This window comes from Bombus affinis, chromosome 5, assembly GCF_024516045.1.
Source record: "Bombus affinis isolate iyBomAffi1 chromosome 5, iyBomAffi1.2, whole genome shotgun sequence".
In the NCBI taxonomy this organism is placed as follows: domain Eukaryota; kingdom Metazoa; phylum Arthropoda; class Insecta; order Hymenoptera; family Apidae; genus Bombus; species Bombus affinis.
In genome coordinates, this window is record NC_066348.1 from 1,395,001 (window position 1) to 1,414,402 (window position 19,402).

At 33.0% G+C, this 19,402-nt stretch overlaps 3 protein-coding genes and 2 long non-coding RNA genes across 11 annotated transcripts in view; 2 read left to right on the forward strand and 3 right to left on the reverse strand.

The window, feature by feature from the left end:
- LOC126916291 (phosphatidylinositol 3,4,5-trisphosphate 3-phosphatase and dual-specificity protein phosphatase PTEN) overlaps positions 1-4,623 on the reverse strand; it is a 14,995-nt gene extending 10,372 nt beyond the window's left edge. For 2 of the 6 annotated variants that reach the window (XM_050721954.1, XM_050721955.1), the window contains exons 1-8: positions 3,033-3,285; positions 2,588-2,792; positions 2,311-2,440; positions 1,940-2,218; positions 1,726-1,871; positions 1,481-1,644; positions 1,122-1,403; positions 796-982 (exon numbers count right to left, since the gene is read on the reverse strand). In XM_050721954.1, coding sequence (XP_050577911.1) covers positions 796-982; positions 1,122-1,403; positions 1,481-1,644; positions 1,726-1,871; positions 1,940-2,218; positions 2,311-2,440; positions 2,588-2,792; positions 3,033-3,104 — 1,465 coding nt within the window. In that variant the 5' untranslated portion in view covers positions 3,105-3,285. The other 4 variants (XM_050721958.1, XM_050721957.1, XM_050721956.1 and 1 more) reach the window with 4 other exon arrangements.
- A 512-nt stretch (positions 4,624-5,135) lies between these two features.
- On the reverse strand, positions 5,136-7,747 carry LOC126916294 (outer mitochondrial transmembrane helix translocase). Its single transcript, XM_050721967.1, has 6 exons — positions 7,238-7,747; positions 6,866-7,108; positions 6,606-6,807; positions 6,328-6,524; positions 5,968-6,146; positions 5,136-5,882 (listed from the first exon to the last, which is right to left on the reverse strand). The coding sequence occupies exons 1-6, from the start codon at positions 7,385-7,387 to the stop codon at positions 5,732-5,734; spliced, it is 1,122 nt and encodes a 373-aa protein (XP_050577924.1). The 5' UTR covers positions 7,388-7,747; the 3' UTR covers positions 5,136-5,731.
- An 18-nt stretch (positions 7,748-7,765) lies between these two features.
- LOC126916305 (uncharacterized) lies at positions 7,766-11,344 on the forward strand. The gene is made up of 4 exons (XR_007710520.1): positions 7,766-7,931; positions 8,018-8,766; positions 8,910-9,595; positions 11,115-11,344. It is a non-coding gene; the product is annotated as an uncharacterized LOC126916305 (long non-coding RNA).
- A 1,709-nt stretch (positions 11,345-13,053) lies between these two features.
- On the reverse strand, positions 13,054-14,440 carry LOC126916302 (uncharacterized). Of its 2 annotated transcripts, none has more exons than XM_050721982.1 (3): positions 14,309-14,440; positions 13,760-13,945; positions 13,054-13,609 (listed from the first exon to the last, which is right to left on the reverse strand). In XM_050721982.1, exons 1-3 carry the CDS (start codon positions 14,385-14,387, stop codon positions 13,392-13,394), a joined length of 483 nt encoding a protein of 160 aa, XP_050577939.1. In that variant the 5' UTR covers positions 14,388-14,440; the 3' UTR covers positions 13,054-13,391. The 2 variants fall into 2 exon arrangements, with proteins under 2 accessions (XP_050577939.1, XP_050577940.1); XM_050721983.1 differs by having other exon boundaries at positions 14,272-14,440.
- Positions 14,441-14,510: 70 nt separating this feature from the next.
- LOC126916307 (uncharacterized) lies at positions 14,511-15,532 on the forward strand. Its single transcript, XR_007710522.1, has 2 exons — positions 14,511-15,103; positions 15,173-15,532. It is a non-coding gene; the product is annotated as an uncharacterized LOC126916307 (long non-coding RNA).
- The last annotated feature ends 3,870 nt before the right edge of the window (positions 15,533-19,402 follow it).

The window sequence follows — 19,402 nt, forward strand, 5'->3', positions numbered from 1 at the left end:
TATTTTGCAAACAATATCTGCTATGCAAAAATATACAATATCTTAATTTGCAGTTCTTTTATTTCGGGACATTCGATGGAATCTACTTAGTATCGACTATCTTAGATATATTATCGATATCAAAAGCTTTTGTTAAACAGTTGTAGAATCAATAACTTTAATTAATTATAACTTTAGAACTACAACAAAACATTAAACATTCATTCGATAAATGTTATCTTACCGAAGGAATAGTATCGAAATATTCTGATATTCTACTGACTTCATAAAAATTCTCTACCAAAGTATTTTTTAAGTCTTCTTATCTTTCGAAACTGATCAGCCTAAATCTTTCTATAGACACATATTATTGTTCATTATCAGAGGACATTAGATAAAATCGATGCATTTAAGAACTTATCGAATGCTAATTTTTCATGCTAGCATAACAAAAAGAAATTAATAGTACGATCTGATTTCACATAAAGTTATTGTAAAGCTCGAATGCCAGTTCAGAGAACTCAGCGTTTAAGTACAAGATACGATAAATATATGTATATATACATATGTACGTGTATGTACATATACAAATATATATTTCTTTTTATGTGTCTAACGTGGCCGAACGTATGAGAGCCGAAGAACGTTTCACATTGCCAGTGTTTTGCCGATGACTACTTCTACTTTTATCCCCATGCGAGAGTAAACCTTTTGCAGTTTCTCTGAGACTAGCTCTTTGGTGGATACTAACGTGTGTACGGCTACTGCTGTGTGTAAGAGGGTGGTGATTCACCACCAGAGATGCAGAAGACTCACCAGATTCCCCATCTTCATCTCCCGTCGTATCACCAGTTGTGTCGCATTCACTGCTATCCGCTTCGCTTGATTCGCTCGGGGTATCTTGTCCTCCCATTCCTATTTGTATACCCTCTCCTGTTCTATTTGTTGTCGCTGATACAGTTTGCGATATATTACCACCCATCCGATGCATAAATAAGCTAACCTACAACAACGTTCAATCAGTTAGAATAAAATGATTGTGCGTAGAATAAAATTCGGATGAATATAATAAATACATATAAAACGCGTCAAATGTGTGTGATTAATTTACTCATCAAATGTGATCAATTATATGTACTTACTTTAAAATCAGCGCTATACACTTTGTGATGTTTATCCTTGTGTGCGTCATCCAGACCCCATTTATCTATACTTAAAACAAGAGTAGGTGGCATAGGTCCGAGACTAGCTAAGGATCCGGCTCTGGGTTTCATGTGCGACATAACCACTGGTAATTCCATAGTTGCACCATCGCAACTCAATGCCCTAGTTGAACGCTCAACTGGTAACTCTCCATTATCGTATTCCGGCGATAAGTAGTCTCGTACGAAGAATGTATTGAACCAAAAATGAAACAATTTTTCCTAAGTACGGAGCGAACGAATTGATTAAGTATGTTATGAGGAATTATGAATCTTATTAATTTTATCTGAATATGTACCTTTCGCTTCATTTTTGGTCTATTAAAGAAATCCACTCGTATATCTCCCGTCAATGCTATGCTGTGTTTTAAAGGGATGCTGACTGTGTGCATTCCTTTTCGTACTTCTACTATATCAGAGCTAAATATTTTTTTCTTAGATTCAGATATTACGCAATGCAAATCTAAAATACAAAAACTGTATGTAATCATATTTTACATCTAATTTTTTCAATGCATCCTCAAGAATAGCTTATTATTCTTACATCCTTGACCTCCATGAAAAATAGGTGCTGGATCCAATTGTATTTTTCGTAACAACAATGTAACCGGTTGATAATCTAGTCCTTCTTGTACAAGAGTAGCATAATAATCCACATACCTCCTCTGTGAAGGTATTGTTACCCCCTTCCTGAATAATAAACAATATTAATAAAACAATTGTTCATACATAAGAAGAACAAAAGATAATACAATCACCTATCGTGTGTTCTTTTATTTCCATAGTAATTAAGGGCTTCTGTGGCAGTGGGAAATTGTTTAGTATGAAGAAGGTAACAACACACCATTACACCCGTCCGACCTTTACCAGCCTTACAGTGTACGACAGCTACATTTTCTTGATGACGAGAAAGCCATTCGTGCACGTCTTCGCAAAATGGTCTGATTTGATCCAACATTGGTGGATTATGATCATCAAACGCATATGTAGCTACCCTTTGTTTAAATTTCTTAAAATCATAAGATCTCTCTGAACATCTGAAAGATATAATTGTTTTACAATTTATTTCTTGATCCTTTGATAAAAAAAAAAACAAAAATAAGCATAAAAAAGTGTTTGAAATGCTTACAGATTGTAAATCTTATAATGATCTTTATGCCTAGATTCCAACAGTTTAACAACATCATCTATGTGATTCCTGTACACTCCTTCTAACTTTTCAGCTGGAAATCCCATTGCTATTAAGTTATCTCTTATATCTGTTGTTAACACACCATGGTTAAGGAATGTACAAACAAAAATATCAATACATATCAAGAAATTACGCTGATAATTGTGAAATAATTATGAAATAATAATAATAATAATAATAATTGTGATAATTGTGAATTGTGAAAAAAGGATACATGTGAGATCAAGGTCAAACCCATCTTCTGTGAAACGCCTACGACGTTTGCTCACCATTCCCTTGATACGGTTGGTCATCTTCATATTACTGATAGTGTTGGACATACTTGGCTGACTGAATTTTAAATCTCCTCCCTCAGTTCCAATAATTTCAGTCTCCGCTTCTTCTTGATAACAAAATGACAAGATTGCCCATGACCATTGCTAGAGAAAAATGACAAAATTTTGGTGCTAGACTGTTAATCATAATTATAACAGATGTAACATATGTATATACATCTATACATTTGGTTCGTATCTTTAGAACAAGATTAAGAAATGCATTATACAAACACTGACAAGTAATACAAAAATCAAGATGACAGAATACAAAAAAAGGATAAAAGATAAACCTATATTTCAATTTGAACGTAAATGGTAGATGTAGAACCGTTAATAACATACTCGCATAAATACTGTGAACTTAATCTTCATACAATCGTTGACAAAATCAGAAGTACAGTCAATAAAAAGCATTTTCAGAGTTTTACAAAGTAACGATTATAGTCTCATGTTTTTTATGATAAATTAAAATCGTACATGAATGCGGTAAGAAAAACTGACACTTGGAACATGGCGAAAAAGAAAGAAAAGAAATGATAAACGATAAACATTCGCGATTTATGGTCATTTGGTTACAAGTTCGTTATCAAAAGAACATTACTCGCAAGAAAACGCCGTGTAGAAGCGTCGATGAAAAGTTAGGTTAAGCACCGTTTATAATACATCACAGAGGCCACTTAACACCGCGGTACATTTTCACGCCAGTTTCACCGATACATTGTCCATCTTCTCTTTAATTTAATGTTCACATATCGTTTATAGGAGACTTGCATCAGATTTTAAAGAAATCGTTCGAGATACCATATTACTTTTGAAAAGTAAAAAAACAATCTTTTCTCGCATGTAACGTAAAATTCACTCCAGTCCTTTCGGAGCATGTTCAACTACGATCTAGCGGCACTCCCAGTTACGGTGAATTTCTAAAGAATAAAGTTAGCATCGATAAAAATCTCTCTCGAGTGCTCCATGGAATCCGTTGATCTAATTGCTTTATAATCGACAAGTTTTGTCTAATCACACCAATAAATGTATAAACTGGTTCAGAAGTTTCCGTTCACAGAAGAATCACGTTTTGGTGGCGTAATCGTGTCATCGTGTCAAAGTAGTAATATGAACTCAAACCACATTCTGTCACGAAAATAAAGTGGTTTTTGGACAAAGAATTTATACAGATGTAATAAACGCACATATTCATGAATACGACCGTGAGGAACAACACAATGTCTATGTTGCATCCTCAATTTGCCAACATGGATAGACACGCACACGCGATACGGACACTCACCACTAACGCATAAGATCATGCATCGCGGTTGTTGCGGAATGGTTGTCCACTCTGCGAACGAACCGTCGTGATGTTACGCAGGATTTTACAGACGATCGTACCGGGATCCGATTGGAATCGTCGTTTTTTCTTTCCTCTTTATCTCCATCTCTTCGTTAAATCGTTAACGAAGATCAGGCGGAAAAATGAAGAAAAAGTCCAACTTAATTAACGAACAGTTTTCTTTGTAACATCCATTTTAAACACAGTTTACATCTTATGTGAAATGTAAAATCTCCCTCAGCCACCTTTGTCACTAGAAGCGCCATTCACAACGACGCGTTCATATCGCGTTTACTTGCGCTTCTCGCTGCAATGCTTGATAACAGCATTTATGTACCTTTTCTTTTAAGAAAATATTCTCCTTTCTCGTCTATTCTCGGCGTTTCACCAGTATTACTGCCGTATCTTACCGAAAGAAGAAGAAAGGAACAGGGTAAAGGTTCACAGAGGCTTTGTCATCCTAGAAGTTTCATCCCGGAAACTTTTGCTGCTCTTCTCTGAAATACTCCGTCGGTATCCTTTTTTTTGCGCATGCGTTTTTTCTATTCCTTCTTTTTTTTTATATTTATGCTTTCTTTTTATCAAATATTTTTATTAAACTACAAAGATTATTTCTCTAAACATTTTATGAATGCCGATTCTTTACATTCAAAATCGTATTTTATTAACATTATTAATTTTTTCTTCTTTGTACTACAAATGCTGATTAAAAATTATTGTAATCTTTAACCAAATACCATATACGTATACATAGAAACAAATTATTTAATATTTGAAACTATAATTCTTTCGTTTTGGTATTTCATAAATTTGCATTGTCTTTCACACAAAATTATTTTCGAACAGTGTTAATTTTTCTATACACGAACTGTTAAGTTTGGTTGTAGTCTCGATCTCAAATTTAAATTATTTGTGCATTAGATATAATAATTTCTTTATCGCTGCTAATTTTGTTTTTATCAATTGCGAAGACGCGATTAATAATAATATTCGAAATATCTGCTTATTTATGAACGAGAATTATGAATTCTTATCTATACACTGATAAATACAAAAGCTTATACATTTAAGTAACAATCAATTAATAAATTAATTTACATAACAATAATCAATATATATCCATATTATTACTTTCTTATATTAATCAAAATCACGTATATACACTTAAATGCACTTGCCCTTACACACATATAGAGGTTGCTTTCGAAAAAAAATTGCGGACATATTTAGAAATTACCAGTATGATTAATTTTAATTCACTAATAAAAAATAAATTAAAATCGAATTAAATTAAAATGGCAAAATATAAATGTTGAAAGATTCAGTGATTTTTAATCAAATTGCGTGTGAAGAAAGTATAGGCTTTTTTACATCATCTTTATCATAAACCTTATTAAACCAATGTGTTGTACGCAGTATAATAATTTAAATTATACTCAAATTTTTCTTCTTGAAATATGTAAGTTAGTAATTTTATCAAACGTAGTTTTATATTATATACATGGTTTTGCATATATACATTCTTCTTTCACGCGCTCCATTCCTTTTAGTGTAAGTAATTATTTACCAATTATGAAATTTTGCAGTAAGGCAGAAATTTTTTTACACACATTTGGATATTTGAAAAGAAGAAATATTACTATAAAACTGTTTCCCTAACTTTTTTTTTTTTTAATAAAAGAATTTTAAAGTAGGTTGATATATTATATCTTGTTTAGTCTATATCAGATTTAAGAGCACTAAGAGTACCCGTATGTATTTTAGATGTTTTTATTTTTTTGTACGATGTGAGAAGATCTTCCATTGTTATAGGTCGTACTGCATCATGATATTCCTCACCGTCAGTACTGCTAGTACTTACTTCTCTGTAATACAGAAAGAATTAATTACGCGTTTTAATATCAACTTTTACAAATATTCTTAAAGTTATGATTAAACATAAATATTAACTGTGTATGAGTTCGCAAATAATCTCGAACACGATAAATAGACGCATTTCTGCAAAGTTCTTGCAAATCTGATCCAGAAAAGCCTTCTGTTATTTGCGCCAGTTTTGCTATATCCATATTTTCAGCTACTGGTTCATGATCTAAGATCAATTTCAGAAGTTGCATTCGTTGTTGTTCATTCTGAAATATATATCATTATATATATAAGAACTGTATGTTACATATGCATATAAATAAATATGTATGCATATAAATATATGTGCATATAAATAAATATAAATATGTAGTATTTCATACATGAATATGTGATATATATGCAAGAACACACGATTTTCTATCAATTTGTATAAATTTTATTTACTGGCAAACCAATGTGGAAAGTAGCAGGCATACGTCTAAGAATAGCTCTGTCTAAATCTTGTGGTCTATTAGTAGCACCCATTATTATAACTGTGCAAGAAGGATCTGTAATTAATCCATCCCAAAGAGACATAAATTGTGCCTTCATCATTGCCGTTGCTTCATGATCTTGTGAATTACGTGCTCTTAAAAATGAATCTATGAAAAAATCCACAGAATATTTTACAACATTGATGATAGCATAAAATACATTATGATACATTCTTCTTTCTCACTAACCTATCTCATCAATAAAGATTATACATGGTTGAAGTTTCACAGCTAATGAAAATACAGCTGCAGTTAATTTTTGACTTTCACCATACCATTTATCAGTTAGAATGCTTACATCTAAATTAATAAAACATGTTTTGGTCTCTTTAGCAGTTGCTTTGGCAATCATTGTTTTACCACAACCTGGAGGCCCATGCAACAACACACCCTAAAATTAAAATAGAAATTATAATATATAAATCATTTAACAATATAGAATCATATACCTTTGGTGCTTGTGTTAATTGAGAGTCTTCAAATAATTCCTTTCTTTGTATAGGCAGTATTACAGTTTCCTTGAGTTCTTGTATAACATGTTCAAGGCCTGCAATATTTTCCCATGAAACTCGAATATCTTTAGGATCTACTATATGATTAGCTATCATCATTTCATAATCTGTCAACTGATCCATATCTATTGTCCACAGTAAGTTATCAGTTTTGGCCAATTTTCGTAACTGTTCTTGTGCCTATAGAACATTTAAATCACACTTTTTCATAGAAAATATATACAAAATTAAGGTTACCTTTCTAATATATAGAGAACAAAGGTTATGTAAGACTTAATTTTTGAAAATATTAAACGAGTAATGTATAACCTTTTTTCTGGCTTTTTTCTTTGCATTGTTTGTAGGATCAAGCTGATTCATAATCCATTTCATACTGAAAAATCCAAAAGCCGCAATAAACGATATTCTTGCCACAAGTACAAATACTTCCGATCGCGTGTATCCATCCGCAATATTCATTTTGTATGATAGTCTATTTCAATTTTAACAGCAAATACTTTTGTCCGTGTAATAACTTCTAACCTTCCTTCACCAATATCACATGCCACTTTAAACACTGATCAAACTTCGAACTTGAACATTTGCAAAGAAAAGAGTAGTTGTATACAACAAAGCGAGAGAGAAGCGCAAGACATGCGCAAATTATAAAAAATCCAACAATTTTAATATAAAATTCCCCACAATTCACAATAATCAGAATTACCAATATAGAGCGTCACTACTTGGGAGTCAATAGCTGCGGTCACAGCAATCAGATTTTGTTTATGTCTACTCTTTCGTCTCATTGGACAAATTATAGCAGAGTGAAAATGAAAGTGCTCACGCTTATGGTTCCCGGGCTAGTGCTGCACCATGCGGACGATACTGAGAGGTGATCCACGTTAGCATATGCAAGAACCTATAAGTTAGAGATCTATCTTGTTTAATTCTACGCTACAAGAACCTATTAATTGTACGGTTAGATGGAAAAGTTTATATCTATTTTTCTATTCGAGATAGACAAGTATGAGAATCATAAAAATAATCGTAATAATTAAATTAATTGTAAGTTGCCTAAGAAAGAGAAATTAATTGTTTACTATATTGTAGCGGCTAACTACGCTAACAAAGAAAAAATTGTCGTGTAAACGGCTAGCACGGTTTATGACTGAAAAACTATTTTTGGGAAAGCCATGATTTCCAAGAAAGAACATTCCATAAGGCATGATTCTTTAGAGTTTTTCAGTACGGACTCAATAGCAAATTGGTGGTGTCATAAACCCGTTTCGTCGCTCACATCCCCTGGCAACGATATCAAACGTGCTGCTGAAAATACGCGAAGTTTCCACGGAGAAAAAATTGTCAAATAGAGTAGAGACTCCATTGTGTATAGATGTAACCATTTTCAGTAAAAATTAAATGTTAGAAGCTGACCTTATCATTATATTGAACACATCTCTAATCTACCTTATAATATTTTTGTTAGAAAAAACAAGAGAATATTCGCTTTCAACCGATAATGGATCAGTAGAATAATTCAATAATTTTAATATGTTTTCTATACACCATTCAGATTTAACATTAACTCTTGGCACTTGGCATGTCAATTATATTGGCATGAATATTTTTTAAGGCACTTCGCCGATTTTACAGTATAGAGCTGAGCGGATGCGCTGTTCTTTCGTTTAAGAATAGGTGAAAACTGTTATGTCGTTGAAGAAAGGGCCTTCACAAGATTGCGGGAAAGCTCTTTGAGGGACTGCTGCTTTATAATATATACATCCCTCCAGAGTCATCAGATCCGTCGCATATAACCCATGTTAGCAGAAACAACAAATAGATCTGGACCTTTCCAATGGGTGAGTCATGCATCATAATGATATAAATTATTTACTATTTATGATTGAAATTTGCTATCTGTTATTTATTTGTATATTTATTAAATTTATTTGTTTGTAAATTGGAATATTTGATGATTAAATAGATACAAACTATTTTTCAGATGGTTAAATAATAGTAAAAAAACAAGAAAATGTTTTAGAAATATTGAAAAACATAAATAAAATCATTAAATTTTAGTTTTCTGTCAAATATTAACAATCAAATATGTGTATTTTTCATCATTATGATACTAAGTGCTTAATGTTAATTGTGTATATATTGTTTATCCTTTTTTGTTATTTATCATTCGAATAAATTTTGGTTGCTAATTGTAACAAGTTTACAAACTGACAAGCAGAAACAATAGCGTAGCGATCAACGGATTGTGGTATGGACTACGATACGGTGAGGGCTTGGTGGGCCTTTATGACATCGCCGAAAAATTGCTCACGAGACATTTCCATGCTAGTCCGTGCTAAATCGGCCTTCAAGGCACTCGAACTTGGCTTCAGTGGAAACGGTCTCATATATTTGTATGAAACCAATTTTTCAAGTAATTTTCCAGTTTAGCTTGTCTATGGGAATGGTTCCATATAAATACATTGAAGCAAATTGTTTCATTTTTTATTGTCAATGAATCTTTAGCTTAAGGCTTACATTTATTTAATAGGTGATAAAAATAGTCACGAACATGATGTACCATAGCATACTAGCCCATTGTTCTTTCTATTTTTCTCGTGTCATTACATATTGTTATTTATAATGTTAAGCATTTAAACAAAAGGCGGTCTTTGGATACAATCTCAGGTAAGCAATCTATTAAGCACATTTGCGTTAAGTTATCAATCTCAATATGTATTATAATCCTCCATAAATTAAATCTATAGATTAATAAGATTCAGAGAATGAATAAGCTTTACCTAGTAATGAAAGTAAGATGGATAAAAATCATAGAAAAAAATGTGCGATGACGTCAAATCTTATCTACAGTTAGTTTATACTTTTATTTTTATCATTTTTATAAACAAATACGAAAGTAAAACAGATATATCGCGTCAGAAATATTACTCACAAACTATCAACTACTAAAATTACTATTAAAATGAAATTTAGGTTTTCTTATAATAAAAATATTATCGCAAGGAAATTAAATTTAATTTCAAATCGAAAAATTGTTAAATCTATTGTGTATAAAGAATTTTATTAAAACTATTGCACAATTGCACTGATCCATTGTCGTTTGAAAAGAAGGATTTGCTTTTGTTCTTTAAAAAAAATATTATAAATGATGAATTTCTCATTCTCAGACAACTAAATTTAATTATTACGCGATTTTGTTATTCTCATACTTATCTATCTCAGATAGAAAAGTAGATATGAACTTTTCCGTAAAACCGTGCAATTAAGTAGGTTCTTCTAGCGTGGAATTAAATAGGCTCTTATTTACCCTAGTGTGGAACCAATCAGGGCAGCCAATCTCTAACATTGAAATTAAATAGTTTGATTCTTGTATATGCTAGCGTGCAACCAAACAGGAAAGATTTCCTCTCTGCTACAGTTTCTAACACACTGATTTCTAGCTAAGGTTGCCTACCTGAAATATAATATCCAGTTCAGTTTTTTTTTTACATAACTAGTAAATTTTGCTTAAGCCAGCGAAATACTATTATTTGTTTTATGTTTTTCCTGAAAGTTAATTACCGACTCTTTTTTAATTTCATTCTCTGTTATATGAAACAATTTTACAAAATCTGCTTAATTCGAAATAAGATAGCAATATTGAATTTCGGTAATTTCCTTCGATACCTATTGACGTTCTACTTTTTAAATTATATTTTAAAAAAATATGAATTTGCATGAAAATTCGCAGTATAGTTACCCGCTTTTATATCTTAAATATAACATCTGAGTTTGCATTGCAATCAATGTTATAAGTGCTTCTGACACTGCTGAAAATTAACAATTTTAATTTATTGTTTTGTCAAACCACCAGAAATATAAAAATTGAAATATAAATTTAATTGAGAAAATGTTAGTATAAAAATTAGATTTAATATTATTTACTTCGAATTATTAATACTTATTATTTTGTAGAGTTTCTTGACATCAAAAGTAAAGTTGCAATAATGTGTATGGGTCCTGCTGTTACAAAAAATCGTTTGGATACAGAACATGTAGAAGAATTTACAGATTTTCATATTAAATATTCATTTATTTAAAATTTATTTTAAATAAATTTCAGATTAAATATTGATTTTATTTCATTCTAAGTATATCTTGATTGTACTTGTAGAAACAATAGAAATTATTTCACAATTTCAAACAGGTACAATTGCAAATAGCCTTCCTGCAAACAACATTATATTAAGATACTGACACGCCGAGGAGGATCTGGATCTCCTGACTTGCACAACGGCCCATGGGATAGCATTAGGGGATAGACGGGTGGTCTTTCCCAATGCCCGAACTAACCAAGGAACGACTCCCTCAGACAGGAGAAGACGCAGGAGTGCTCCGGCAGTAATTCGAAAGAGGTCCTGGGGCATCCCAGCCGAGCGTCCGGCGGTTCACCGTGGGGTTATAGTCGGTAAAGTCCGACATTACCCCGCCGCTTCCCAGAAGAGCGGGGGAGGGGGAAGGGTGTCCATGAGGATTTTCCCACGTATAAAAAAAAAACAACATTATATTAATCATAATATAAACATCTATTTTAATTTCATTATACAAATTAATGTACATAATTTAGTTTTATAATCTTATTATTTTAAATCAGAGTCAATTATTTCAACAATTCTTAAAATTAATGAAGTCTTTGTTAGACATGTGCATGAGGTTTCATCTATTAGACTGTCTATTTTTATAATATATTACTATGGATCATTGTTGAATTTATCGTATTATTTATAAAGACTAATAATCAACATATAACATTTGATAAGGCCATAACAGATTTGAAATTTTATATACCAGCACCAGCAAAACCATTTTCATGTTATAGTTATTTGGTGAAAAATTACCAATTGCTTCAAATATAAAAATAAGAAGAAATTATGAAGCAAGGAATCATTCATATGTATTATATTGCAGGTACTCAAAAGTTTCAGACAAAAACTAACTGGGTCCTTAGAACTAATGGGAATTTGATGCAAGTCGGTTTATTCTGGAACAGCAAGTAATAAAAATTGTTCTTGTACCGTGAACGACCAAGATTATTTGTTAGTATTTTCGGAAGTAAGTAAATTTTTATTTTTTCGTTATTTTCCTAATATCTGGTAAAATTTTTGAGATTTGCCTTGATCGCTGTAATAAAAATGAAATCCTATAGCAGAGTGTGAGTATTAATATAGCGTAAGGCAGCCAGCAACCAATATTAACGCATGCGCTGCCACAAATGTACAATTGTATCCAAAATTCACTGTAGTAGTAGTGACTGTTTTTTGCAAATATCTCGGAAATTAAGACTGACCGCCAGTAATATGTATAAAAAGAAGTCGTTCTTAATCATGCCCACCATTGCATATTAAAAAATCATCGAAATCGATGAGATTTTCTTTTATACATTTGTTTTTCTTTTATACATTTATCGTAACTTTTTGTAATACATACACTGATTTTTCCTGCATTATTGTTTCAAAATTCTACAAAATTCAGATTTTAAAATAATTATACTTCTCGAAGCCGTTGCGAATGTGTATGCAATTTTCTAAAAGATTATAACAAGAAATTCAAAACTATGTAATAACTTTCTTTTATATTTATATATTGTAAAAATATTTATTTTTAAACAAATTACTACCTTTTCGAAACTTTCCTTCGAATTTTTATTTCTGTTAACAACTCTTTAAATAAATAATAAAATAAGTATTTAAGTAATAAAAAATAAAAATAAGTATTTTAGAATCTTTTGAGATTTTTTGGAAGTCAGAAGAATAGTAAAAAAATTAATTATAGATGACTCAGATTGCCCATGGAAGATGTAAAAAATATGCTTGCTCACAGAGGGTTAAGTACTAACATCTAACAAAGTTTTATAAGATAATATCTTAAATTATAATACTTTAATAATTTTACTTACCTATGAAATATTTTGTACAACAGAACCTCAATTATCCAAACATGTTTCCCATGTAAGCAGTTCACTCTTCTACATAAATTTTTGTTAGATGTCAATATTATCACTGGCAAAAAGGTCTAAGAGTAATGTATGTAAAGAGAAAGATTGAAAGAAAAATACAGATTCAGAAGAAATTATATTACTAACAAAGTTAATTTATGCCAACAATGTAGTTTATTGCATGTAATTATACAGCAGTTTTGAATATTACCATAGATTATTTACACTTAATTCAATACAAAATTGTAGGCTGAATTTAATACAAAAATGTACGATAAAAATTGACTTGCTTACTTATAAAATTATAAAATACATATTAATAATATAAATTTATGTAATAATTGAAAATGGACGGATTCTGATATAATTCTGGACGGATTCCTTTCATTTATTAAAATAAGGCTACTTTTTATATGATACTGTTACGTTCGTAATCAATCATTCGAATCTCCCTTATTCTTGATGATGTTATCTTAGTATTCTATATTGTCATCTTAAAGAGAATATAATAATCGAAATAGTAAGACTCAATAAAATGATTATTGAAAATGACGATAAAGTTGATGCCGTATTGCAAGAATTTTCAGAACAGGAACATTCTTCCCAATATACACCATTTTCATACACTCCCCAGTTACAAACACCCGTGACTCCGGTACTGGCAACGGAAGAACATCGACGGATCACTTGTCGCCATCTACCGTCCCCTTCGAAAATTGATCGAAATAATAAACAAATAGGAACTAGATTAGCAATGAAATTATCAAATGGACGTAGTAGTAAGCGCACCACGTGTTTTAACTTGTTGAGAAGAGCTAAATATGTAATAATACAAAATTTAAAAAAAGTAAACTTACAAATAAAACCACGAGGGCTCTGACGCGTTATTTTAACACAGAAGGTGCCAGGCATGTATGACTCTTCGCTGTTACAATCTACAGCGATATTTTTGTCTTTATCAAATTTTTCATACGCTCCACACAAATCTTCGCCTTTAGGGTCAGTGTCACTACTACATTGATAACAACGAATCGCTTGAGTGCCTAAAATTTATTTAAACGAATTAAAAAATCGATCGAAATTTAGTAATGTTCCATAACTAGACTGCGAAATTTTCTGCAGTAAAAGAGATTTGCAAAGAATGTGCATACTATGAAAAAATATATAAAATGTTCAAAGTATAGTGTTTTTTTATAATACTTGGTATAACAACTTTGTACTGAGGCTATACTTTTTTAACTATATTTTCAAAAATATAAATTTGCACAAAACTCCGCAGTTTATTCATAACCTTAAAATGAATGAACCGATTCTTTATGTACAATAAAATATGCCAAAGTAATTTTTATTCGAAAACATGTACACTCACCTACCACTGAGAATAAAAGTAACAAATTAACACTCACGATCACATTTTCCACAATCATTTTGAGATATTTTTGAAAGAATAGTTACTTGTTCATGGGCGTTGGTTAGTATAAGCATTGACTAAATACAGACAGATAGATCTAACATTTTGTGGGACTTCGTGTCATATGTTCTGAAATACCGATCGTGTAAAAAAGTATAGGTTTTGTTTTGGCACCGACGAGGTAATTTATTGCAGCATGTTGTCATTCCGTTCTGCCAATGATGCCATCTACGGTTTAGAGCGGTAAGTATATGAATTATATTCAATCCAGCTGCCGAAGTCGATAAAATCAAATTCCGCTTTTGTTATACATCCATATATACACTTCGCCAACGACCTTCGTGCTTTAGTCCGTGATACTATAAAAGAGGGCGATAAGTGGTAAGCGATAGAGCGACAGAAAATTAACCTAACCTATAGATCTATATAGAGTAAATCATACCGATAAACGGTGACTGACAATTCATCGCTCAGCTGTGTGGCTTATTCCGTATAAATCTATAGGTTTAATTTATTTTCTGTCGCTCAACCCTCGCTTGTTTTGTCGCTCTGCCGCTCAACCCTTGCCGCTTATTGTTTTTCCGTATAATCATAGTCTTACACACGTAGGAATTACCGGGTACTAAGTACTCATAAGATCATCGAAGTCAAGCTATGTCGGGCATGGTTAGCCCGAAATGTGCTGTTGTTAAGAGAAAGAGAAAGAGAAAAAGAAAAATTGGAATTTTTGTTTCTAACGATATAGGCAAAAACCTGAACATTGTAAAATAAATAAACATACACATTAAATGTAATATATATATACATATGTATGTTTAACTATTAAGGCGCCAAATTTTAATTAATTATATATTTTTAGAGAGGCACGCGCTATAAAATCTCGAATTTTTATGGAAGATATATCACATGCATTAAAGCAGGGTTAAGAAATATTTGTGTATAAACACTGACTATAAGGAATCAAATAGATGATCGGAAACGTAGACAGTGGCTTGAAAGTTCCATCTTAATTCAGATCTAGTCTTAAAGTTTTAAATGAAATGGGAAGAAACGAGACCTAAAAATTCTAAGAGACATACGTATATTCAAAATTCATCAGCGAAAGTTCCCCTTTGAGAGAGAGAATCATTTATGATTCAGTTTCAGTATGTTACAAAACAGTTTCAATATGTATCAGCATAAACAAAAAAAAAAAAAAAAAAAAAGAAAATGAAAAGAATTTATTTTGCTAACTATTGTGTAATAACTCGCTTTATAAGCATTAAAGCAATAAAGCATTGGAGATGGTGATATCGCGTAGCGATGGGATTCAGTCATGATACCGACAGAAAATCACTTTTATTCAGTGCATACGTCTTAACAAATAAATATGAATGTCCATTGAATGACATTGAGGAAAACATGAATGATTCCCGATCGTACATCGGAATATTCGTCATTTAACCGTGAAAGAACGAAAATTTAAGAGCCATCAGACGTACCCGGAACATTCTACGCGTTACCGTTTTCTTTTTGTTTCGAAATATAGATAATGTTCTAACGATTATTATCGACGAAAACGATATGTCGTGTAGTAAACGATAAAGATAAATATTTTCCAAAATCACGAATACGGAATTGGCGTATACGAAAGAATATCTTAGCGTGTAACATGGAAAAAGTTCATGGATCAAGATGTAAATGCATATTCGCAGACAAAGATCTACTCGATAGATTTGCAAAGATTCTTGGTTGGCAAGACTTTAATGGAAACGCGGCCTTTGAAAACTATAGGCATCGGAATATCCGTGCAGATGCAGCGTCAGAGAGTGGTCCCGTCTATGTTGAGACACGAGAACGCTTTTCCGGTGACACGTAAATAAAAGTTCGAAGGTAAAGCGGTTGGAAATAAAACTAGCCTAGATCGAGGACTGAGGGGTAGTAATGCGAAGAAGAGGAAAGAAAGTCGGGAGAAGAGGAAAAATCGTTCGATCGAGGAAGCTGACATATACGAAGACTATCGCTTCTCGTTGATATATTCTCACCAGGGATTTTGCAATTTGGTCGCGAGTTGATTTAGGTCTGCAATGCATAAATATTTTGGCGAATAATCGTTCATTTCGAGCAATCCTAATATCATCTTACATTGATACGAAATTGTCAAATTTAATGGTAATGCTTAATCGATATTTAACTTTTATCAGACTTTTATATATCGTTAGCTATAATAATTGTTACGATCTTGCTACGAACAATCATTTAAACAATGTGTTAATAACATTTAAGTATCGTATTCGCAGAATGCGATAGACAGGACAGGTATGCAGCAACTGCTAGTATATACGACGAAATAAGGAGAGAACCAGAGAAAAGAAATCATAGGAAGAGACAACGAAATAAAGACAAAGCTCGTCAGTGGCGGTATAGAGAGGAAGTCTCGAGAGGAAGAGATCTTCTCTCTTATTTCTGAGGTAGTCGGTTTTTCTTTCGTTTCGGTACGAAATAGACCGAGCACGTATCTCGTTAGCGAATCATTAGCAACTCTTCTCGTGCTGCAACTACCGTCGCAACAAATGCTCGCGGCTTGTTCCATTCCGCTCTCTTTTATCGTCTTCTTTCGTTTTCTTGTCCTATTTCAAAATATTTTGCGATCCTAATCTTTTTATACTTCACGCAACGTATTTCTGTTCTATAATCGTAACATTTATATTTTCTTTAAATCAATTTTTCTGAAACGATACTATTTGCTCAATACACAGCTCATTGTCAGCTCCAAAATATGTATATACACGTCTGCACGTAGAGGCGATGGTAACGATAGATTGTGTTTCGACTTCATTCCTTTTCTATTCAAACCATGGCGTCCATATTTGTTGTTTTGGCTGTCGTTCCGCTCTCGTTTAAGCCCCATCACCACCTCACTGTGGCTACCGAACGCCTTTGGCAAAGCGTGGGTCGATTTCGCAGCAAATAACCAGACGATAACTCAGCGCTGACATTGCTACGGCACTTGCAACTCTTATCGTGTACATGACCGCTGAAGGTGTTATCTCTTCACGAACTAAAGACCACGCTGTTCTTCTTTTTATCTTTATTCTTTTTTTATTGACGCATGTCTATTCCTTCTGAGAATTATTCATTTGTTTTTGTAATTTATTCAAAATTTAATTTTAAATGTAATATGATTAAAAATGATATTTCAACGGCCGGTTCGCGTGCAAAGCAATAAAGTCAAAGATAGTGTAGTGGCTTGAATATTAATCTGAGAAATTGTAGATACGTGGAATATGTGCTTGCCATGATGTTAATTGGTCGGACGAATCGTCCAGATACGATCATGATGAACATAAGACACCACACATAACGTAGCAATGCAATGACAAACATCGAACAGAGTCAAGGACGAAGATTCGAATTTATAACAGCGACGATCAGCTTTTGGCAAATAGAATAAATTTGCAAAGTCTCGGCATTAGAGCGAGACGATTTTACTGGAGGGAAGCCGCATAATACGATCCCGGCTGAGATGGGTAGAGGGAAAGTTCGAGAACGGATCGAATGAAATTTGAATAAAAATACCGTTCTTCCTCGGATGGGTTCTCCGAGAAGGCAAAGTAAAGCACGGTCTTAGCCGCCAAGGGGTCAGTCGACTCAATTCCTAGAGGACGACGCATCGTATAATAGCTAGATTTTCCAATAGGCGGTACTAGCTTCCGGATCACGTACTTTTTCTTCGTTTCGCTATTTCTTCGACTACCTGCTCTTGATCACGCTTCACCGGAATCTCGCGAAAACACGTTCTCAGCCTTTTTATCGATTTTCTTCATCTTTACTCTCTCCCTCACTCTCTCTCTCTCTCTCTCCTTCGTTCTCTCTCTCTCTCTCTCTCTTTCTCTCTGTCTCTCTCTCTCTCTCTTTTTCTAACGGTACTTTGTTAATCGATTTGACTTTTGATCGTTTACTGACATTTTGACGTCACGTTCATTTAACGTTTTGAAGTCTATATGTATAGGACAATGTTAGCCAACAAGGATACCTGATTATAATAAAAGAAAACTTGAGGGTAGAATTCGAAAAGTAGACAAAGATAATTCGTAAGAGAATTTCTAAATTTCGGATCAAAGAAGCCGATGATTATCGGCTAATTTAGTGGCCGAGATTGGTAAACACTGTTGGCGAATCGTTCGTTATGGCTGACATGGTCCTATGTGTATTGGGTATACGTGCCGTAGAATCGACCGTGAGACTATAAATTGTACTGGTTAGGCAAGAAGAAGAATGGACACTTTTAAAAGCCTTTAGCTATCTTTGGATATTTTCAAAGATTTACGAAACTAGAAACGATCTTGGTTGAATATAGGATGGTAGTAAGCTCACAAATTTCTTCCCTCCTTTTTTTCCTTTCTACGTAGTTTTGTAACTTTCTTCTCGTTACTCCTTTGCACTCACTACCCTTATTATCCTTGTTTTTTTCCTTTTCTTCTCGTCGTCGTTTCTTTTAAGAAGCTTCGTAGAAACTCTTTAGCTCTTGATATTAAGCCAAGCGATTTTACGCAAACGACGGATCGCATTTTCCAAGCTTTCCATCGCGAAACGCAAATCAAATTCCCCGAAGGATTTCACCCCGATCCTACCAAACTTTGTTCCTGTTCTTTAGGAGGGTGTCGAGTTCCGTATTTCGCGCAAACTACCGTTATATATTATACATATGTATATACACAGATATGCTAGATTCGCGTTCAATTGTTTTCCATTCGAATAATTCTTTAGCCTTTCGTGACTCTATAATCGCGATAAAGAACGACGAGGAACAAAAAGCATCAGAGAATGATTAACGCAAGGAGAGAGCAGCAGATCGTCGATCCTTAGATAACGCGACACTGCATAGTGCGACGTATGAGTATGAGATGGGAGGAGGAAATTGATTTTGCATTACAAAGCCGGTAGTTCGTAATAATAGAGCGTGCGTTTCATAGGCGCAAGTACGAGCACTTACCCTCTATGAATTGTCCAATTATATTATTATTCGAAGCGAAATCCGTAGTCGAGTATCCGACTGAGTGAGAGGTGCGATATGAAATACGTTCCATGCCTTGATTCGCAATATCAA